This window comes from Perissodus microlepis, chromosome 3, assembly GCF_051167445.1.
Source record: "Perissodus microlepis isolate ML-2025 ecotype Zambia chromosome 3, ASM5116744v1, whole genome shotgun sequence".
In the NCBI taxonomy this organism is placed as follows: Eukaryota; Metazoa; Chordata; class Actinopteri; order Cichliformes; family Cichlidae; genus Perissodus; species Perissodus microlepis.
In genome coordinates, this window is record NC_140463.1 from 3,101,486 (window position 1) to 3,124,882 (window position 23,397).

A 23,397-nucleotide genomic window follows, 5' to 3' on the forward strand; every position below is an offset into this window, starting at 1 on the left:
TTCTGTTTGAGAATTTTAATATTATTTCAAATAAATTTTTATAATGACTAATGTCTCAGTTCTACTACACAGCAAATGTTGGCACACGACTTGACACATGTAGAATTTATTTCATGTTATACTAATGACAAAATATACTAATACAGTGGGATGCAAAAGTTTGGGCAACCTTGTTAATAGACATTATTTTCCTGTATAAATCGTTGGTTGTTACAATAAAAAATGTCAGTTAAATATATCACACAGGAGACTCACACAGTGATACTTGAGAAGTGAAAAGAAGTTTACTGGATTTACAGAAAGTGTGCAATAATTGTTTAAACAAAATCAAGCAGGTGCATAAATTTGGGCACCACAAAAAAAGAAATGGAATAAATATTTAGTGTATATCAATGTGTGTGTCTCCTATATGATATATGGGTGCCTTTGTCTGGACGTGCTTCCCATCCAGAGCTCCACAGCACAGAGGGAAGTTCCAGCGCTCCTGGAATCCCTCTGTGATGGAGCGCCAGTCTCCAGGTGAAGGCACAGCCATGAAGTCGTCCACTAGACAGTCCCAGATGGCCGTCGCTACCTGGGGGGTGATCTGGCTCACCGTGGACACACCGACTCTGAAACTGAACGCTTGGTCCTGAAGGAGTCCCCGGTGACAAGGAACCTGGACAAAATTGTTCAAAATCAGTATTATGTGTACTGCAGTTACAAAATACATTATTCAAATTCCAAAATACTTTTGTGATGTCAGATTTAAATCACAAAACTTAAATCTTACATAAAACATTTTGTAATTACAAGGATAATTACAAAATGTATATTAGATAATATCTAAAACAGTTGTGTTTTGTTTTAACTTTAACATATCATAATTTGATTGGTAGCAACTTTTACAACTACAGTGAGCCAATCACTCATAATTCCTAAACATGTCAATCAGGTAGGAGTGAAGTAAGACATTAATAGAAATAAAGAGTTGTATGTTGACATGTAGCCCTTTCCTTGCTTAAATCATTGTTAATATTTTTGACAAATTAATCTGTGATAAGACAGCTTATCAAGATAGAACCATGTAACTAAAGATGAACCAAACTGTTCAGTTTTATCTAACTCTGTTTTAATAAAGGCTGGTGACCCCTGTTATAGAGTCTGACAGCTGCAGGGATTATATACAAATATTCAACTATACCAGAATTAAACCAGGTCTAAATAAAAAGGAGTGAGTATCACTTGTTACGAAATCAGTTTCACCCCGGTTCTTTTATTCGTCGAAACTTCCAGAGACGGCACCGGAACTCAGTAGTCATTTCACAAAACCTTTATTCATCTTTATTCATCTTCATTTAAGCATGCACTTCTAGAAGGGAAGACGAGGCCGGTGTGTCCCTCTGCAAATCTTCACCCCTTTGTTAGTTACAGCCAGCTTTATAGAGGCGTCCCCATCATAAAACCCCCCCACAGTGTGCTGCAAACTCTGTGTCTGTGTCTATGTGAGTGCACATGAGTGAGTGTGCGTGTGGATGTGTGTGCGTGACAGTTAAAACACTGTGGGTGTAGGTGACTCCCTAGAGGTCATAAAAAACCCATCTCCCTTCCAGACCACAGTTATCCAGGTCAAATGTTGAGACCCCCACCCAAACATTCTCTGGGGAATTTCCACTCAGCATTAACTCCTCTCTGTTTTACTTTCACAGTTCAACTGGGGAGGGTCTCCTACAATCTACTCCTAAGTTCAGGACACAATCAGGCCTTTATTACATTGAGGGCAGTGTCAGTGTCTCTACAATAATTCTAGATTCTATGTTAACACATTTCTAAACTCTAAATCAGCTAAAGATTCCTACAAATCCCCCTTTTTATCTGCCCTATGGCAGATAAAACTAAACTAAATCTTTCACCATAATGTTTTCATACTGTGACTCCCCATTTCCCAAGAGTGGCATCATGGTGTCGGCCTTTGTATCAGATTCTCCCACAGCACGATTGATGAGTCTTACGAACAAGGCTCTGATACAAGGCACACAACAACACCCACATGTCGCTAATACTGCAGTAAAAACAGACAAAGAAACCATAATTGACATAATGAAACCTTTCCATTGCCCAAAGACAGAGGTCATCCACGCTTCCAGCGGGTTATCCACTCCCGAATGCTCCTACATTGTGGTGGACAACGTTCTCAGACCTTCCAGAACTCGGGTCACAGAGCTGTCGGGAACTGTGTTATTTGGAATGAAAGTACAATACATATCCCCAAACATCGCGCAAACGCCCCCTTTTTCTCCCAACAACATATCTAACGCCATCCGATTTTGTACTGCCATCAAAGATGTTGGACCCAACTGTTCAGCAAGCCCTTACATTTAATGACAGCACAAAGATCAAATGTATACGAGATTGTGGACCCTTTAACGTAGTCCAACTCTACACCGCCATAATAATCAAAACACTCATCTGATTTACCTGTTTCACTACGTTTGGTTCGCTTCACCGTGGCCTGTGATGGTGGAGTCGCTGGAATGGATTCAGGTCTGTCTCTGGGCAATTCACTTATAAGAAAAATCACAGTTACAATAACAACAGTCACACCTATCACTACCGTTTCTCTCCAATTCCCCCTCAACCAGCCTAGAGAAGTTGACATGATTTAAATGTAGATAAAAGGCTCGTCTGTTTACATCTCTCCCTCACAGAAGGCTTCTCTGCAGAGCATCAAATCTGCATGGCAAAGTGACACACTTTAGGTGATCTTCATCCTTGGGAAAAGTGGTGTCAACTATTTCCCAGTCTCCTAGTATTTGTGCCTCACACAGAATCACAATTCCATCGCTGGACTTCCTCTGCGCTGTCACTTTTGGAGCTTGGCACGCTCTCTCCATCCCTCGAGTTCTCACGTCCAACGCTGCTGAAGATTTAAGGCAGAGCATGTCGTACACCTTAGTTGTCTTCCTCAGCGTCAACATTGACTCTCTCATTTTATTTAAGATTTTGCTGTGGGAAGTCTCCTCTTGATCTCCTGGAAGCTCAGTAGCACAGCTCTCTGTGTGATGTCCGCTGTGCTGAAGATGATCTCTGATCCTCCTGAAGCCTCCATCCTGGCCTCAGCTCCCATCTTGTGGACGATCCTCTCAGCCACTCCTTCTCGTCATGGCACCTCACAACATCTACAGATTAAAAAATAACACTCCTCTTGCCACATGGCTTTCACCATGTGTCAACTCCCCAATGAGACATGCACAAGAATGTTGCACATTCTCTCTAAAACAATCTCCAGGGTTTCCCACTTGGAGCAGCCATACTCCAACCTGTAACCCTGTGTAAAAACATTAATCAGCAGTTACATGTTAAGCTTGTTTAACTCCCAGCTCCACCTGGAGCCTGTATCCTGGAAGACAAATCTGTTAAATCAAACTTCACATTTGCACCCAACTGTAGATCATGAGAGTGATAAAGTACTCAGCATAACAGACAAGTATCATGTGCAGGTTTTCTCCAATCATTAAATCACTATTATTACCATAATTTGTCCCAAATCATGAATCATCCCAATTTATTCCACAATTTAATCTGTGACTTCCCTTAAGCAGTGTCACTCCACCCATTTTATCACTATGAGCTCAATAGTGGCAGGCCAATGAGCCCATATTCAACTATTCCATAAACACTGCATCCCTTATTTGTTTTCTCATGTCACTTGTCCACTTCTGCTGAATCCTCCACATGCACTCTTAAAGAAAACAAACATTAGCAGCACACATGGATCGTGTGGTGGGCAGGCGCCGGCCATCCACATTCCAGAGGTGCCGTAAAAGGCCATAAAATTAAGCCTGCTGTAAAAAGAACGACACTGGTTTCAACACAGGAAATTTCTCACGTTCTTCACATCGTCAAAGTAACCTTCAACATTTTCCCAACAACACAGTGTAACAGCATCACCAACTCATAACCTGTAGTAGAGAAACAAACATCCACCAATTGTTCTGTTAGAAATCACATCATCAAATCACATGAAGAACTGTAATACTGTAGAAAAGAGAATGCAAATGTTAGCGCTGCGCAGGTGTATACACACTTTCTCACAGTAACTTCTGTGAGCAACACAAGGTAGTGAATAACACCCCTGGTAGATGCACAGACACAGAAAGTGGCATTTAAAAGGTTAAATGATCACACAACCTCAAATGTTGCTGTCATCTTTCTGCTCCTGTAAAAATAAACACACATAGATTCATCCACCCTTTTGTCCTGTCTAGGTGGAGGTTAACCTTGAGTCGTGGTCAAGTCTTGTCAGCTTTTACCAGTCAGTCAGTTTGTTTTTATTTCCATCCATTCATTCATTCATTCATCCATTCTTTCTTTCTTTGCTGATAGTGGAACCTATCGTCGCATTTAGTTTCCACTCTCAGCAAAATGACGTCATTTCAAAAAGAAAAAGAAGAACTTTAGATCGGATTACCTCGCTGAATCCTTTTTAGGCAGGGACTCTCATTTTCTAATTGTCCCATATAAGTGGCTTTCTCCAGAGCCCATTTTAATGTGGAGAAACTCACTTGCAACAATTTTCTCGACGACGTGTAGCACTCTTAATTCCCGACGTGCAGATCTGCTTAAAGAAAAGAAATTCACAAACAGAAATCAGTGCACTGTTCAAAAAATAAAAATAAAATGAAAAATGACAAATAAAACTGAAAAACAAAAGAAAAAGAAAAAATACAGAAGCCCGGTCTTAAGACTTGTCACAGAATATTCTTTCTCTTATAGGTGAGAAAACACCCATACTTCAGAAACAAAAACAAAACAAACAAAACAAAACAAAAACAAAAAATCTGCTAGTTTCACTCATTTAAACTCTGGCTGCAGGATTCTGTTCACCCTGCTATCATGTTCCCCAAAATAATACTAATTCAGTCGTCTATGTATCAGTTCTCAACCCACTCAATAAACCAAACAGAATGATGGTAACAGTATTACCTACTTAAAACTGTGTTTGATCTTCATTACGTGTGTGTGTGTCTGTGTGTTAGTCGGGTTAATACATTTTCTGTTTTTATGTATCCTTTTATGTACCTTCCCCCTTTTTTCTGAAACAAAACTCCGTTCACTCCAAATTTTGTTTCCGAAACGTCTAAATAAAAAACTCTGTCATAGGCAGGCACAGCTAAACCCCAAATGCTTGCAGGTTACCATAGGCAACCACGCTGTGTGTTGTCAACCCCTTCTACAAATACCCTCTTTTAATGTGTAACACTTTGTGTATGATTTTGTGTTATCTCTGGTGCATATTATGTGCATGTGTGGTGTCACCTTTCCATTTTCTCTAACAGTACTCTTGCATACCTCAGTGCTTGTCTTCCTCCCCCTTTTGTGGTGGACCGGGGACTGTGTCAATCCTCCACTTCCAGGCAGTCGTTTGTCTCCCTGGATTCCTTAACCCAATTTGATACCCCACACTAAAACAGCAGCCTCTGTCCTCACCTGCTCCTTTCTTCTCTCCCACTTTGCAGTCTAATGGCAGTCAGTTGTCTTCAGCTTTGTCCCGTGTATCTCTTTGTCTCTTTCATTGCCATCTCGCTCCAAACATGGCAAATGTCCAACTCAGACAGTCTTCTCAAAAGTCCTTCACACACAGTGAGGTTGCAGCTTGCTGGAAACGCATCTCCATCCATCCAATCTAGATGGTGGATCTTCTCTTTCTGATGCCGTTTGCCCACAGGGCTGCTGGACCTCTCTGCTCAGAACTCTGGTATTGTCTCTTGGACTCCTGTCCACTGTTGATGTTCATCCTCGTGCTTCTGAAACTGCACTCTGTGTCTTCAGGGAGAGATCAGCTTCCTTGGAGCCTGCTTGTTCAGGATGAGGACGGGGAGCTGCAAAACAATTCAGCCAAAAAATTCTGGCCGGGTGTTTCTATTTTTTTTTTTTTCTAATGATTTTAACCTATAATTTTCTTCCGACTGCTGCCCATGGAGAATTGATCCAGGTCCATTCTCCACCTGTAAACGACAGACTGAGAGACTTTCATTAGTCACTGTAACTGCATATATTTTCATCACTCCTAAAGCCACACATCTCCACTCATTTTGTTTTAAACTCTGACTTTAAACCCCAAAATGAATTTTTTATTTGTTCTTAACCGCAAACACAAAAATCTTCTTGATGTTGTTGTTAATTATTTTCATCCACAACACTCCAAATTATGTTTTCTTTTGTGTCCAGCAGGGGAAGAAGGTGACCTGTAGTGTCACTGCTTCCCCCAGTTGGAGACAATTTCCCACTCACACTTCCACACTTTTTATTTTCTTTGTTTTCATCATTTTCTTTCTCTTTTTTTAAAATTTTTTTTTTACCCCATTGTTTTACACCCACACATTAACCTGTTAACTCACTCCTCCAACCTCATTTTCCTTTCACCCCAACAGCTCTCATGCAGTCCACAATCAAATTTCATTCCATTCATCCTTGAATACTTGATCACCTTTAAATGTCACTATTAGTTTTATCAGTTTATTTATCATTACTTTAACGCTAATCCACTTTTTAATTTTCTTTATTTACTTTAGTTCATTTTCTCCTATTTGATCACTACGATTTCTTGACTATTAGTATTTCACAGAAAATCAACTAATGTACTTTTTCTCCCTATTTGTCATCAAGGAATTCACACACACTCACAGGCTGGTCACTCGCCCCCACTTTTTCTTTCTCTCTCACACACACGCACATTTTACTCTTCGTTCGTTCCACCTGTGAACCCGCCCCTCGAGGCTGGCTCACACACACCTCATGGTTCTCGCAGTCCCATTCAAACTTTCTGTGAGACACTTCTGCTGATTCAGGACAACGCCCTAATCAGCACACAGAGCGGGTGCCGTCCGCTCTTGTACACTTCACAAATCATTCAAACTGCGCCACGGACTCGATACCGCGGCTACTCTTCCCCAAAAAATATAAAACCAAATTAAACCCCCCAATTGACTTCACAGTTTGCAACAATTCGCGACACGGCCTCCTGCCGCAATTTCTGCACACCACAAACACACACTTTTAGACACGAATTCTTTTTGTTACTTTAATTGACTCCCGTACTTCAGACGAGACACAGACTCTAACGGTGCTTTCACACAAACTGCACAGTCTACACACACTGCAGTCAGTGGGACGAGCCAAGCAGTCGTTCTCTCACTAACAAAGCAACTTGCCCCCACTCTCATGCAGGTTATCAACCGTGACTAGGATCCAACACCTAGCTTTAGTTATTTAGGGCGCCCCCGGTGCCCAGGTCACCAACCCGGCAAATCCCAAGGACGCGTCCGACCAAGGGTGGAGTTGCCAAACTCGGAGCGCACACGACCCTCAGCCGGCGATGAGGCCTTTCAGCCCCGCTTTCTAACTAATAGTAACACACGTTTCCTGCTTTAACGCACGGGGACGGATCACACACCGCCACTTTTTTCCTAATAACTAAGACGGATGAAACACCGATTCTATTAATCCGTAACAAAAGTCTCCTGCTTTAACGCACTGAGATGTTCTTACGGGGCGCTAAACATCAACTTGGAGTTCTTACAAAAGTCTCTTGCTTTAACGCACTGAGACGGACGCTAGCCGCCTTTTTTCTACTGAGTGAATTTACACTGCGATACGTTCAACTTAGAGAACAGATAATTTAGGCTTTAAACAATATGCACGGTTCGAAAATAAACAGGTCGTGCTTACCTTTTAATCATGTGAGCTAGCTCTCTGTTCGCCTCGTTTCACGATCTCAGCTCTGCCAATTCATCCTCTCTGGGCCTCGAGCGAATCCCGGGTTTCACGGCACCAAAACTGTTACGAAATCAGTTTCACCCCGGTTCTTTTATTCGTCGAAACTTCCAGAGACGGCACCGGAACTCAGTAGTCATTTCACAAAACCTTTATTCATCTTCATTTAAGCATGCACCTCTAGAAGGGAAGACGAGGCCGGTGTGTCCCTCTGCAAATCTTCACCCCTTTGTTAGTTACAGCCAGCTTTATAGAGGCGTCCCCATCATAAAACCCCCCCACAGTGTGCTGCAAACTCTGTGTCTGTGTCTATGTGAGTGCTCGTGTGTGACTGTGCGTGTGCATGTGTGTGCGTGACAGTTAAAACACTGTGGGTGTAGGTGACTCCCTAGAGGTCATAAAAAACCCATCTCCCTTCCAGACCACAGTTATCCAGGTCAAATGTTGAGACCCCCACCCAAACATTCTCTGGGGAATTTCCACTCAGCATTAACTCCTCTCTGTTTTACTTTCACAGTTCAACTGGGGAGGGTCTCCTATACTCTACTCCTAAGTTCAGGACACAATCAGGCCTTTATTACATTGAGGGCAGTGTCAGTGTCTCTACAATAATTCTAGATTCTATGTTAACACATTTCTAAACTCTAAATCAGCTAAACATTCCTACACACTACAAAGGATAACTCAGTGGTCCTAATGCTACAGTTTGATATCAGCAAACACCGAGCGCATACACTGATGTGACACCACAGCCATGCTATCATTCAAACACTGATAACAGCATAAATCGAATTAAATCGGGACTTGATGAGAGCTTCTGAGTATCACTAGAAATATTATAAACAGTCGTCTCCGTACCACAGTTTGCTTTCAGTAAACACCGAGAGCATTCACTGTTAGCATAGCACATCCATGTTAGCAGTGTATAAATGGATGGTTTAGCATATATTAGCACAGGTATCAATAAAGGACTACCGTATTAAATACTTTTACTAACCTCAGGCAGACGGACAGGCGCTCTGCAGGTGGGATTGAGCGCCTGTAGTTGGTGTCTAGGCGGGCGATTCTTGGACCAACGCGGGACAGCAGGTCTTCAAACTGGGCGAGGGAAAGACGGCGATATCGCTGGAATCGGCCGTCATCCAGGTGCAGCTCCTGGAGCAAATGGTGAAACTCACCAAACTGCTCAGGCCTCTGGAGGACCTGATGGACCCAGGTACGGCGAGGACGTCTTTTACGCCGCTGCTCTGCTCTCCACAGTACATAGAGAAGGGAGACTCTCTCTTCAAGCGCTAGCTCGACAGCTGCCATCTTGCAAAGATACCGTCTGGCACAACTTCCTCCCACATTCCTCCCACATTTCCAGTTCACGCGCGCTATGGATTTTTCTTAGACACGCGTTGAGGCGCGAATGTGCACGCGTCAAATTAGGGGCGTTTGAGGCGTTTTGTTCGCGTCCATCGCGTTCGGTGTGAACACACCGTAACAGAGACTGCAGCTGTCAGCAGCCACACACACTTTCTATTCTTCAAATCAAATCACAGTGAAACATGTTCACTGACAGCTCAGCTTCAGCATCGTCTTCATGCTGTGACTGCAGCCGTTCAACTCTGTTTATCTTTAACCCAAATCATCACAACATGGAAATATAATCATCAAAATGATGTGACTGGAAGGATGCAGCAGTCTGTGCTCCACCTTTCTCCTCCACACCTGCAGGTGGAGAACATGGATGCATGAATCTCTACAGAGTTCTTTGAATATTATCCGTCTCATCACAGAGCCAAAATAAGCAGTTTGTATCCAACATAACTCAGCTGGACTCTGATGCTCCGTATAACAGCCACACATGAGTCTGGATTCACTCAAAGCATTGAACAAACTTTATTGTAAATGAAGCTTTTGGACATTTATTCTCTGATATTTGCTCTTCAGCTCGAGTCTCCATCAGTGGGAACATTTCCTGATTCAACTTTTCTTCTGTTCAAATCAAACTCCATGAGAATCAAAGTGTGAATCAGAGTCCTGATGATCAGATTCTATAGAAACATGGAGACTGTAGAGGATTTACACTCAATATGTTCATTTGTTCCCTTCAAGAAAAATCAATCATTCATCAAATTAAATCAGTCGTTGATCAGTTAGATTGACAGGACAGATGATCAGAGGTGCAGAGTTTTTACCTCCATCATTATTACAGGGATTAAAGAATGGGTGGAGTTTGTGAGTGAAGGAGCAGCCAGTAAAGGAGTAGATCAGAGCTGCAGCACCTACATCATAAAAGGAGACCAGACCCTCCTCATAATCCACAAACACCCCCACCTTCTCAGGACCAGGATGAAGACAGAGACGGACTGGAGGACCAGCACGAGCTTTGTACTCATTTCCATTTCTCAGCCTCACAGTCCAGAAACCATTTCGAGGTCTCACTGTGATTTTTCCCTTCCTGTTGATCGACTCTGTGGCCACTCCTAAAGTCCAGGCAGTCTTTCCTTTAACCTGAACCTCAAAGTAAAATCTGCCTGAAGAGAAACTCTGCTCTCCTAAAACACAAACACACTGAGAAAATCTCTCTGGGTTGTCTGGAAGATTCTTCCTCACATCACCACAGTACACTTGTTTTCCATCATCAGACAGGATGAGTTTAGGATGAGCTGTATCAGGATCCAGAGTCACATCCACCTCATGCTGCTGGACCCTCTGCAGCTCAGCCTCAAACAGCTTCTTCTTCATGGGTTTCCAGACTGTCTCCTCCAGCTGAGCCACAGCTCTCCCCACAGTCCCCTCATATGATGGTGGATGAACTCTGACCTCTGTCCAGTCCTTGCTGGGTGGAGCAGCTTTCAGGGAGGAGAAGCTTTGGAGGAGGTGGAGGTGGTCTTCAGAGCGTGAGAGCTGCTCCACCTCAGAGCTTCTCTCCATCAGCTCAGAGATTTCCTGTTCCAGATCTTTGATGAGACCTTCAGCCTGTTTCTCTGTAGCTTCCTGTTTGTCTTCGATCTCCTTCATGAGCTCCTTCAGGCGTCTCTCAACAGACTCCATCAGAGCCGTGAAGACCTGAACACCTTCTGCTTTCTGTCTGTCTGCAGCATCTTTACTCATCTTCACCGACTCTGTGATCTCCTGAATCTTCAGTCGTCTCTTCTGGATCATCTGCTGAATCTCAGCCTCTGTCTTCTCCAGCTCTGCCTTCTTTCCTTCATATTCTTCTCTCAGAGGAACAAACTCGTGGTTCTTGTGGTCTAAAACAGGGCAGAGCATGCAGACACATGTCTGGTCGGTCTTACAGAACAGCTGCAGAAAGTTATCGTGCTTCGTGCACATCCTGCCTTCCAGGTTCTCCACAGCATCAATCAGCTGGTGTCTTTTCAGGCCTTTCAGTGTCAGATGAGGCTCCAGGTGAGTCTGACAGTAGGAGGTCTGACACACCAGGCAGGACTTCAGGGCCTTCAGTCTGGTTCCAGTGCAGACGTCACAGGGAACTTCTCCTGGTTTGGCAGCTTGTTGCTCTGAGCTGCTGCTGCTGGCTTTCTGCTGAGCTTCACGTCTGAACTGAGCAACCATCTCAGAGAACAAAGTGTTGACCCTCAGCTGAGGTCGAGTGTAGAAAGTCTCTTTACACATGGGACACTGACAGCTCTGATTCAGGTCCCAGTGCTGACTGATGCAGGTTTTGCAGAAGTTGTGTCCACATGGTGTAGTGACTGGATCAGTGAACACATCCAGACAGATGGAGCACAGAAACTGATCTTCAGATGGCAGATTGCTGGCAGCAGACATGTCTGCACTCTGAGGGAGAAAGAAAAGAAACATTTGATTCAAAATTCACTTTAAATTTCATTTTTAAACAGAGAGAAACAAGCGTCAGTAGTCTGAGGAGCTTGGAGAGAAAAGCATCTGGACTTCTTTGAGTTTCTTGAAGACGTTTCATCAGAGAAGCTTCTTCAGTTCTCAGAGTAACTGGTGGAGACCCAGCAACACACTCAGACACAAACTGGTTCATCCCAACACAAACCTAACAACGTAGTGTCTGCTTTACAGTGCAGCATCCAGATGGACAGGATCAACTTTTGGGGATGAAGATAAATACAGTCGTTAAAAAGATGTGAAATTGGGGTCTGGGATGCGGGGCCTCCCTGCTACTGCAGATAAGGAGGTGGTCCGCTTGCCTCCACCCCAGAGAGAAGGGTTACATCTCCTGGGTCTGGGTGCAGCTTGCCCCTCTGAGGGCGGGGGGTACCTGGACCCGAGATATAGAGTATGTTTGGGGAGTGCGACTGTCTGTGCAGTGTCTATTTGTGTCTGTCTACACGTTGGGTGAGTGCCGAGTATTTGGTTGTGCATATGGGGGTGGGAATGCACGTCTGTGTCCGCGTGCGCCTGTTCGTCTGTGTCTATATGTCAGGTTGGGTCTTAGACTCAACCTCTCTGGGTACATCTCAGGCTCTCTGAAGTACGGAGGCCTATCTCCCCTCACCACACTCCCTGCCGGTGGCTGATGCCCTCAGACGTTGGTGTGTTGGTGGTTCTTGTCGACTGGGGCTGGGCGCTCATGTATGTACTGGCTCACTCCTGGTGGCCGATTGGCAGGGCGTGGCTGGGCCCCTTCTGGGGGGTGGGATGCCCTCAGGCCTCTGGGCCTGAAGCTTGGTCCTCTCTGGCACAGCTGGCTGCCGGCAGAGCCCGCGGGCACGCCACTGCAACCCCCTCTGGCCTCTGCTCCGTAGCTGCTGGGTGACCTCTCGTTTGGGGCTCTACTCAGCTCTTCCCAGGAGGGTGGCACGGTTCCCCCCCTTTTGGTGGTCTTCCTCGGGTCCTTGTACTCTGGGGCCTCTGGATATCTGGGGTCTGGATCTCCTCCATACCTGCTTCATACCCTGGTGGACGGGGCTATGGCTCCCCACACTCCCTAGCAGATCGTTACATGGAGAAACCTTTGGAATACAAGCATGCTGATCCACACAGGTATGCACACAGGTGTACACACGGGTGTTCACAGACGCGGACTACACCTTTCTTGGCTGCTGCCTCAAAGCACATTGTGCGCTGTCTATCTTGCGTGCTGCACAATAGCGTTTAATATTTAGTATCTACTGTTATCTACTGCTAGCTAGTTTATTGTGATGGTGCTGTTTTTATTATGTTGCTCTTTTTTTTGTTTGCTTTCTCTTCTGTTTTTTTTCTCCATACAGGTGATCCAGGTGTTTTGTTTGTTTGTTTGTTTTTTCTTTCTTCCCCCCCTTCTCACCGTCTCTTCTCCCCTCTGGTTTTCTTTCTCTCCCTCTCTTTCTTTCATTCTTTCTCCCTGTCCTATCCCCCAGTCACGTCTGTCCTGCTTGTAGCAACCGAAAATAAAATAAATACATAATTATAATAAAGGTCAATCAAGGCCATGATGATCCACTTGGTAAAATAAATCCGCTTGGCATCTTTCTTGGCCTTAAGACAACAATTCTGATGGCTAAAGATCCAAACGGGACACAAAAAGAAAAAAAGAAAAAAGATGTGAAATTGTTTCTCTGTTTTACAGAAGGTCCAAGATTCATCCAGATCATTTGTATACTTGAATTAATCAGTTTGTTGGATATATTCCATCAATTACTGTGAAGTAAACTTCGACCTTGTTGGTGACTAAATACTTCTTGTTGTAAGTCCAGATCAACGAGCCATTAATATTAAACAGTGACTGTTCCAGTAGAGCTGACAGTGAGGAGGACGATGAATCACAAACCTCAGAAATGTGTTATTAACTGTTGATCCAGTATTTTAATGGCATTTATGAGAACATGTTTATTCAGAGGTGTCTGTATATTTGGTCCATTTGTGCGTCATTAAAAACTGTCCTGTTTTCTCTCACAGATACTGGAACATCACAGCTCCTCACAAACTCAGGATGTGGAAGAAGATGAACTTTTCCAGTCACTCGCTGGGATACATCATTCATGTTATTCTGGATCCTCAGAAAACATTGATTTATTTTTGTGTTTCATATGTTTGTTTGTCCAAATCAAAGATTGATGTTAGTAGAGAAGAAGCCACCATGATAAAGCCTGTGTGTGAAAATGAGATCAGTGGATTTGATCAAAATCCCATTTAAGGAGGAATTCTGTCCTCCAGTTTGTTTAAACAAGCTTTGGGATTAAACACCATCATCTATGTTTGTGTCTGATGACATGTTTGATCCAGGTCAGCTTGAATATCACAGCTGATGTGTGGAACTCTGACATGTTTAAAGCCTGATTATCAGGATGATTCAAACACATCTGTTTAAATAATGAGATTCATGTTTCCACACAAAGTTATAAAGTGCAGCATCGACTGTTTTCTGAATGATTGAGGAACATCTGTGACTCTTACAGGATACACTAAGTCAGATAATCTTTGTAAAATGTGTGAATGACTTTTTGAAGTACTGACCAAAATCTGCTGGTTTACAGTATCAAAGGCTTTATATCAATAAAGAATAAATAGGTGTTTTCACGTCTGTAATCCTTATGATCAATCAGATCCAGAATCAATCTAATAGGAACAGGAAGTGATGAATAACCAGGAAGTGTGGAGTCAGTCTGAAGTCCAGAGCACAGACTGAGTCCACAGTCCTGAGCAGAGCCACAGTGAGACTGAAGCAGCAGCTCGATGCTCCTACAGTGGATCTGTGGTTACATGAGCAGATTTCTATGGATCCAGTGTGACTGTGATGAGTCCTGATGAAGTGAACAGAGTGAAGATTTGTGTAGAAACAGGAAGTGTGATCAGCTGCACTCACCACTGTTGCTGAGAGAAACCTGATGGACTCCAGTGAATCTTCTTTTAGAGACAAACAGGACTCGACTGCAGCTCTGCTGCTGCTCTCTCACACTTTCACTTCTGCAAAATGACGTTGAACTTCTTGTTTTTCAGCTGTTCCTCCGCCTCTTCCTGCCTCTCCCTTTACAGGAATCAGCCGGTCTGTACTCAGTGACTGTGTGCAGCGGGTGGGAGGAGTGAGGAGTGGTGTGTGGGTTCACACAGTAATGACGGCCTCAGGTGATCAGGAAAAACTCACCTGGATTTCCTTTTTCCACAGCAGACTGAGAGCTTCAGGTGGACCCTGAAGGAGGTCTCAGACACAGGTGGTAAAAGTACACACAGTCTGTACTGAAGTAGAAGTACTACTGTTAAAAATACTCCAAGTACTGTTTCAACTTCTTTACTCAAGTAAAAGTAAAAAAGTAAAAAAGTCCTGGCTGTGAAATGAGAGTAAAAAGAACTGATTGAAGAACATTTCTAACACGTGTTTATACAAAGCTGACTGAACCATGTGCTGCATCAACGTGATAATAAAATAATATTATTCACTTTATTTCTAATAAATATTCCCAGCTTGAATCAGACAAGTTGAACATGAGCAGAGAAAAAGAAGGAAATCCAAATATTCCTGTGTTCAGCAGCTCTGCATTAGGGGGCAGCATTGTGCTATGCTGGCCTTTGGCCTGCCGGAAATGATTAGAAGAAGAAGAAGCGTTGCCATGCTACTATAGCTAACACGCGCGAGCATGGAGAAGGACGGACCTTTGGGCGGAAAGTTTTACTTTAAGAAGTTGCCTAACGGCGTGTTGGACAAAACGAGAGTAACCTGCACGATTTGCAAAGCTGAATTCAGGTACCACAGAAGCAATTCGTCTCTGGGGTATCACCTGAGAGCGAAGCACCCGGCTGAATCGCAGGACTATGGTGGTCGTGGGCTAAAAACAGAAGAAGTGAGTGAAAAGTTAACCAGCGCCTTGGTTGTTTGGATAGCTAAAAGCTGCCGACCAGTGAGCATGGTAGAAGATGACGGACTGAAAGAAGTCCTTCGCGCTGCATCGGGAGATATGTGCTACAATCCGCCCTCCACAGAAACCATTGTGTCGAGACTGCAGGCTGTGTATGAGGACCAGAGGGCTCAGCGGCACACCAAGCTTCTGGGAGCAATGAACGTCGCCCTCACCGGAGACCACTGGACGTCGGTGGACAACGATAACTACTGCGCCGTCACAGCGCACTTTATTGATAACGACTGGACTCTACAGTCGTTTGCACTAGCAGTGAGTAAAACTGAAGAGCGACACTATGCTGACCATTTTCTGAGTGTTGCAAACGAGTGGAAAATCGGGGACAAGCTAACCACGCTCGGCACCGACAGTGCATGGCTGTATGGTAACATGGTTGATGTGGCCAGCCTGCTTCCATTTGAACACATGCCCTGCACGGCCCACATTCTGCAGAGTGCGATCACAGTTGCTCTGAACGACAGCGGCTTTGAAAGAGTTCTGGCCAAATGTCGCGAGATTGTTGGACATTTTGAGGATAGTCCAGCGAACGCTCAGGAATTAAATGCACAGCAAGCTGCACATGGACATAACACGGAAGCACTTGTTCAGGATGCTCAGACAAGATGGAACTCCACCCTGGAGATGATCAAGCAGATCCAGAGAAACAAATCCGTGCTCACCTCCATCCTGGCTCAGCAAAACAGCACGGTGACCATGCTGACTGACCAGGAGCTCGACAGACTGCAGAAGCTGGAGGAACTACTTGAACCTTGCAGGTAAATCATTCTGTTTCTCGTTTGTGTGTCTTCAAGAACACTCCTGTGTGTTTTCACGTGTGGTATTTGTGTTTGTCTCTGTGCGATTGTGTTTTAGCATAGTTGCCTCTGTAGTGTTTGGGCTGAGATCAGGTGGTGCAGTGGTTAGAGCTGTTTCCTCACTGAATGAAGGTTCGGGATTCAAACTTCCTGGTTGGGATTCTGTGGAGTTTGTATTTTCTCCCACAATTCAAATGAATGCTTGTGATCTTAATGAAATGATGTTGATTGACACAATTAATGTGATATTAATAGGTGATTATAGATGGGGTTTTAAAGGGGACTGGTTTTCTGTCTCTGTGTTAGCCCTACAACACACAGGAAACCTTTGCAGGGTGAACCTCTCTCCCCTCCCACCCCAGCTCTTGCTTCTATTTTCCAACCCACAGCACACAGTACTAACAGTGAGTGAGATAACTGCAATACTTTTCAATTAGAGTATCACTTACTGACATATTGTGGTATTTGTGTTTGTCTCTGTGCGATTAGTAGAAAACACTTGTTCTTTCTATTGCAGATATGTGACCGAACTGCTCGGGGGAGAGCGCTATGTCTCCTGTTCCATGGTGCTGCCAGCCTTGCGTCATTTGTTCTGGGTCATGGAGCCCTTGGATGATGACCCAGTCTACGTTGTGAAGTTTAAGATGGTTTTTACCACAGACCTAGCTCAGCGGAGAGCCAGCAGCAATCTCACATGGCTGAAGATCGCTACTGCCCTTGATCCCAGGTTTAAAGACCTCAAGTGTCTTCCCAAAGATGAAAGAAGAGAGGTGTGGACTCTGGTACATGACCTTCTGATGGCAGAGACACAAGCACAACAACCATCTGTCCAGATAAAAGAGGAACCGTCACCAAAGAAGAGCAAGATGTCCATCTTCCTCCTGGGTTCTTCAGATTCAGATACAGAGGAGGAGGAAGACTCCATCGGCCGCTGTCTGGATCGGTACAAAGCAGAGCCCAAAGCGGGCGCAGGGGAGTGTCCACTACAGTGGTGGTTAAAGAGAGAAGGGGCGCATGCCAGGCTGGCATCTATTGCACGCAAGTACCTGTCAACCCCTGCAACCACAGTGCCCTGTGAGAGCTTATTCTCACTCTCAGGTGACGTCACTCAAAACAAGCGTGCGTCTTTGTCCTCAGAAGAGGTAAACAGGATAGTCTGCCTCAGTAACTGGCTGAGCGCACAGAAGGACTGAGCCGAGTCTTTGGAGGGAAAAACGTTCAACACTCGGAGGTTTTGTTTTAAATATTGACTTTTGTCCCTTTTTGAAATTCAGCTGGCATTAAGATGTTACACATTTTGTTTTTTACATTTCTATTATAGTTAGATTATTGTTAGGCCTGGTTTCAGTATTATTTCCTATCAGCAGATGCTAGAAAGATGTCTTTAATCTGAGTCGTGCTGATCCTGTGTTAAAGACACACAAATACTATTAAACTTCTCTGAATTTAAGCATTCTTTGTGTTTATTCTGTATTAACTTCATTAACTTGGCATTAAAGGGTTTAGCCTTTCATCCTTGTTCAGAAGCAGGATGGAGGATTTTTAATCATTTATATTATAGCCAGGAAATCATCCTAATAGCTCGATTTGTTGCATTAATTTTGGTGTGCTGACACAGCGGTCCTCAACCTTTTTTGCACCACGGACCGGTTTATGCCCGACAATATTTTCACGGACCGGCCTTTAAGGTGTCGCGGATAAATACAACAAAATAAAACTAGTACCGGTACCGAAAAAAAAGAAGATTTATTCATAACACACGTGAAAAGACCCAGGAAAACCGAGTTAACGATAAAAACGATAACAAAATAACGCTAAAAACCGATAAAAACCCTGAAAACTATACATTTCACACCTGAGCCTCAACTCTCGCGGCCCGGTACCAAACGACTCACGGACCGGTACCGGTCCGAGGCCCGGGGGTTGGGGACCGCTGTGCTAACAGACAGCCTAGTCAGAAAAGGTCAGGTCATTATCTTAGAGGGCAAGACATCAAATGGGTCAGTTATTATTGTTATCGTCAGAATAAATAGCATAGGAGATGCCTAATGTGACGGGTTTAAAAACTATTGTTTGTTACAAAGGTTGAACCCATCTGAGAAAATGATTTCCAAATCCTAACTTGGGAGAACGTTACATAAATCTGACCGGTCTATCCTGTCCAAGGCCTGACGAGCGTCCAGTGATAATAAATCTGCATCCTTAGCATCAAATCTCTCATGAATTATATTAGAACCCTTCTTATATTGTGAAACCCTTGATGCTTTCGAACAACGCTAACTAAATGTGCGATACAACGTCTAATAGAAGTATTTTAGTGTCCACCCCCATCAGAGTGATTGGTCTGAGTGATGAGCGCTCTGCAGGAGGTTTACCAGGTAAACAAGTACTCATTGCCTGTCTCAGTGGGTGGAGAGCCTCACTTTGATATGCTTCTTCATGCATGTTAAAAAGTGAAATTATTCATTTTTCTTGGACAGTTTTGTAAAATTCAATCAGAAGGCCCTCCGGCCCGGGTGCTCTTACCACTGTTAATGCTTGGATAGCCTGGGGTACCTTAGTGTCTATGACTGAATGTGATCTAAGGTTCCTGTTCTGAAGCTTGGGCATGTTCCGATTTATAAACATTTTCATAAAATTCTCTAAAACTGTCATAAATTTCAGATGGATCTACTGTTACATTCCCTGAAGAGGTCTTTATGCTATTAAAGACTGCATTTCCTTAACTCCATGCCGAGGGCCTTCCCACTTTCTCCCATTGATCATAATAAGATCGCCACATTAGACTTTTTGTTGCTGTATCAGAAGATAATTGATTATATTCACTTCTCAAACGTAACAGTTTGATTCATCGCTAATATTTAAGTCTAATTCCAAAGATTTAATCAGTTTATTCCATTTTTTTGCTGTTTGTACTTGTAAAGCTGAGGACTTCACCTCTAATATATGCTTTGAATCTTTCCATCTCACTGAGGCGCAGGTTTGATCTGCCTTTAACTCAAAGTCATTTTCTGTTTTCTGCTCTATGAATTTAACCAATTTTAGATTTTCTAGCCATCTTGTTTGAAACTGCCAGTTTGGGTTGTTATGGATAAACGTTGTTATCATACTGACTCAAATGACAACATCATTCTGTTTTATCGGGGTTTTGTTGATACATAATATAAACTGAGTGATTAATTGTCCGGTTTTGGCTTCATATCTGAGCCTGTTGATCTAGACTCAGGTTTAGAGCACAGTTAGAGTCCAAGTATATGAAGCCCTTGCAAAGTGAATAACTGATTTTTAAAAAATGTAGGTTTATTTGAATTTAGGCTGTACAAACTCATGAAGTTCACAAATACGTTTTGAGTAAAATAGAAAAATAAATGGAGAAAGGAAACCACATTACAAAGCAGCCGTAAATTCCCATAGTGGAGGATCGTGATCGTCTTCCATGGATTATATTGAAAACTGCAGCGAACACTTTTCTGATGATGTTGAACTCGGCTCGCTGCCGATGGACTTTCTTTCCATCGTGCTCGATGTTACGTTGTTTTGTGGAGCGGAAAACAAACTCCCGATCTTGGAAGTTCAGGGATCGGATGGTTTGGCTCAGTTTCCCTACCGCTGTATTTTATGAGTGTGATGAACTTGTGGAAGCTATAAAGTGATTTATTTTCAAATGTAACCTGAATTGTTTTGAATAAACAGACTGGGGGCCGTGGTTGAGCTCCGACGGCCCGACTTCACCCCTCCAGTGGACACAGCCACACAGAACCAGCTCTTATTAAATCCATCCACCAACACTAACCTGATCTAGTTTACTCACATCCAGCTGATTCTCAGATCACAGCTGGCGACTCACAACAGCTGCCCTGCTGTAGCCACAGTTTCACTCCTGGTCTCCTGCTCCCTCTAGTGATCACTCAGTGGTGCTGAATGACGCCAGACCACTGACGGTTTCCACAGCCAGGCATAAAACCACAATGACCTGGTGCATGCACATCACCATGATCCACTAGAGGGCTGCAGAAAGCCCTGTGATGATCATTATATAAATAAATACACATTAAAATACTTCGTTCATCACTTATGCATATCACAGTTGTTCCTCAGTGCTGCTGTGCTGTTTCCTTGTGTTCTGATGATCCATGGAGCGTCCTGAATGCTTCCATCAAACACAAATATCCTGGAAGCTTCGTGTGGGTCAAAGGTCAAAGCTGCCGACTGTCAGGAAACATCAGAGCTTTAGAGAAGATCGGCTTTTTAAACAAACAGCAGAGAAGAATATTTTGATCATGCATGTTTCTGCGTGTGTGCTGAACTGTAATGCTGCATTAGAACTCACCTTAATCTACCTGTTTATTATTTATTGATCAGGTACTGTAGAGATTTAAAATGATTACATAAACATGTGAACAGGAAGTGATGTGTAATCAGAGAGTGAAGGCGGGGCTTCAGATGAAGCTCCTCCTTGTTGGCGCTCCTCTTGTCCTACATCGTGGGTGCAGCTTCACCTATGGATGCAGACCTGCCTTCACCTGTCCCCTTGACAGATATTATTGATAGAGCTATTGTTTCTTTGACCTTGCTCTGGTTCACGCCCACATTCCTGCACAATCAACTCTCAATCATGAATCTATAACTTTTCTATTTTGATCATTCTGAGTGCTCTGGAGTGCGATTAACCACTACAGTGATCTACAATTAATTACAGTCTCCGTACGATTTGCCGGCACTGGATTTGTAAACCAAACTTTTGCAGTCTTCACAGTAAGCATCATGGTTTCTTTGGACCTTGACATGGTTTGGATCGGTGCTTACAGGAACTGTGAATAAGACTGAGACCTTAACCTGTTCTTGAGTCTGTGGGTACTGATGCACCTGTGGGCAGCAGGTTGAACAGGTCAAAACCAGGGTGCAGCTGTTCTTGATGATGTTTGTTGCTCTGCTGAGGCAGCGGGAGGAATAAATGTCCATCTGGGAGGGGAGAGGGCAGCCCATGGTCTTCTGTGCTGCCTTGACTTCTCTTTGAAGCCTCGCTCTATCAAGTATCTGATGGATCCGAGCACAGACACTGTTGGCTTGTGTTCTCCAGCTGAGATCCAGATGAACTCCCAGGTATTTGAAGGAGTTAATTTGCCAGATGTCTTGGCCATGTGTTATCTTCTTTTCTCCTCCCTGTTTAGGATTTGTGTGACTGCAGTAAAAGTGCCTCTATCCGTCACTGATCCAGCTGAATATGAAGCATCACCTCAGAGAAGAAAACGGCCCCATGATCAGACTGAGCAGTCGAGGCATCGAGGCTGCAGGATCGCATCAGAACAGGACCTGTGGGTGTGGTCTGGACATCAGACCGTCCTACCCAGGTAATCCCACAGTTTGACCCCAGAGCTGCAGGATGGAGGAGACCATCAAGGTGTTTCAAAATAAAACGATTCAATGTGACCGGCATGAAAACTGTAAACTGCTAGATGGACGCACCTCCCAGCAGCAGCAGCAGGACTTAAAGGGGATGAAGAATTTTGGAGTGATGATCTGCAGCTTTCAATCCTCCATGTGAGAAAACAGAACACGCACACTTCTAATAACCCATCGCTGTGAGGTCGAAGTCTTTATGTGCAACATGAAAACTGTCCAAAACTTTAAGTCAAACACTTCCTGTGTCCACTGAGTGTCTCTCAGAGCTTCTTCTTGGTCCTCTGGAGCTTCTCTGTGATTGTTAACAAACTGAAACTGCAAAAACACAAAACTAAAAGAGCTAAACTGACTGTGAGCGACTTATGACGCCACACTGAGTCAGGCCTCGTGCTGACATATCATCTGTAGTACCACCGAATGACCACTAGATGGGAGAAAGAGACAGAAATGAAGCCGTGGCATCTGTTCAGTCTGAGAATCAGCTGCTGCTGTAGATGATGCTGAGCGTTGGCATTTGATGGAAGACTGAGACATCGACAGTTATTTTTACAGGCCGATGGTGAAGTGAATGTGAGCTTCATCAGGTCTCGTACTCTGAGCTGTGTCCACTCCACTTAAAGTTGTAGGATCCCGTTAAAGTGGAAAAGACACTCTAAATGTATAAAAAAAACTGATGTAACTCTGTCTGTGAAGCTGGATTTCACAAATAAGAGCTTAAAGTTTTAAAAACGTGTAGCGCCATCTTGTGTGCATCATGACGTGATGTGGTTGGTTGAATAGCTTACATAGTTTATGTTAGCTAACTAGCGACAGGGTCAATAACTCAGAGGAAAATAAGCAGAGGTGGCAAAAGTACACACAACCTGTACTTAAGCAGAAGTACAGATACTACTGTTAAACTGAACCTCATGTTATATTAATATAATAATATCAGTAGATGGAATTACAAACTTCATTTCAGTCTAAATTATATTTCTAATAAAGATTCTCAGCTTTACTCAGTTAAGTTAAACATGAGCAGAGAAGGAAAATGTAAAAATATATCTGTCCTGTTTCTTACATTGAGGAGGCTGACTTTGCCTCGAAACAGGAAATGGGCAGAGAAGAGGTTGAAGTGGTGGAGGAACCTTTAAACCAATCACAGTGCAGCAAACTAACCTGGAGAAGATTTTCATGCAGACTTTGAACAACACAGTCAGTCTGCTTCAGTTTGTTTAGCAGCAGGTTTCACAGTGTGAACATAACATTTGATTTAAACACAAGGACTTACATCAAAGCTTTAAATGAGCATCCTCCCCTTTAAATCTAACCTCTTCTTCCTCTCCTAACCTTTCTTTCTTTCTTTCTTTCTTTCTAGCATTGATTTTCTGAGCGTGTAATAAAACATCTTCTCTGGCTTCATCTTTTATTTTATAATAAATAATAATGCCCCGGCTAACGTGTCCTCCTGAGCCCACAGTGAGTCAGTGTGGGTGAGCTGTGGGCAGGACAAACCCACAGTTATCACCCACAGGGCCCCTGCCGTTTCACACATAAAGGCCTATAGGTTTAGTAAAATGTAGGTGGGATCACGTGGACTAACTGTGGGTTTGTCCTGGCCACAGCTCAGCCACACTGACTCACTGTGAGCT

At 43.7% G+C, this 23,397-nt stretch overlaps 3 protein-coding genes across 3 annotated transcripts; 1 reads left to right on the forward strand and 2 right to left on the reverse strand.

Annotated features, from left to right (window-relative positions):
• Window positions 1-222: 222 nt before the first annotated feature.
• On the reverse strand, window positions 223-9,066 carry LOC146389446 (uncharacterized). Its single transcript, XM_084911970.1, has 2 exons — window positions 8,753-9,066; window positions 223-658 (listed from the first exon to the last, which is right to left on the reverse strand). Exons 1-2 carry the CDS (start codon window positions 9,064-9,066, stop codon window positions 592-594), a joined length of 381 nt encoding a protein of 126 aa, XP_084768096.1. The 3' UTR covers window positions 223-591.
• On the reverse strand, window positions 1,298-14,742 carry LOC146389447 (E3 ubiquitin-protein ligase TRIM21-like). The gene is made up of 2 exons (XM_084910944.1): window positions 14,522-14,742; window positions 1,298-11,544 (listed from the first exon to the last, which is right to left on the reverse strand). Exon 2 carries the CDS (start codon window positions 11,533-11,535, stop codon window positions 9,877-9,879), a length of 1,659 nt encoding a protein of 552 aa, XP_084767070.1. The 5' UTR covers window positions 11,536-11,544; window positions 14,522-14,742; the 3' UTR covers window positions 1,298-9,876.
• Window positions 14,743-14,998: 256 nt separating this feature from the next.
• Window positions 14,999-17,813, forward strand: LOC146389448 (E3 SUMO-protein ligase ZBED1-like). The gene is made up of 2 exons (XM_084910847.1): window positions 14,999-16,324; window positions 16,881-17,813. Exons 1-2 carry the CDS (start codon window positions 15,291-15,293, stop codon window positions 17,554-17,556), a joined length of 1,710 nt encoding a protein of 569 aa, XP_084766973.1. The 5' UTR covers window positions 14,999-15,290; the 3' UTR covers window positions 17,557-17,813.
• The last annotated feature ends 5,584 nt before the right edge of the window (window positions 17,814-23,397 follow it).

Coding starts and splice junctions, on each gene's coding strand:
- LOC146389446 (XM_084911970.1), bottom strand. CDS start 9,066: ATGGCAGCTGTCGAGCTAGCGCTTGAAGAGAGAGTCTCCCTTCTCTAT. Junction 659..8,752: donor CGCCTGTCCGTCTGCCTGAG/GTTAGTAAAAGT, acceptor AATTTTGTCCAG/GTTCCTTGTCACCGGGGACT.
- LOC146389447 (XM_084910944.1), bottom strand. CDS start 11,535: ATGTCTGCTGCCAGCAATCTGCCATCTGAAGATCAGTTTCTGTGCTCC.
- LOC146389448 (XM_084910847.1), top strand. CDS start 15,291: ATGGAGAAGGACGGACCTTTGGGCGGAAAGTTTTACTTTAAGAAGTTG. Junction 16,325..16,880: donor GAACTACTTGAACCTTGCAG/GTAAATCATTCT, acceptor TTTCTATTGCAG/ATATGTGACCGAACTGCTCG.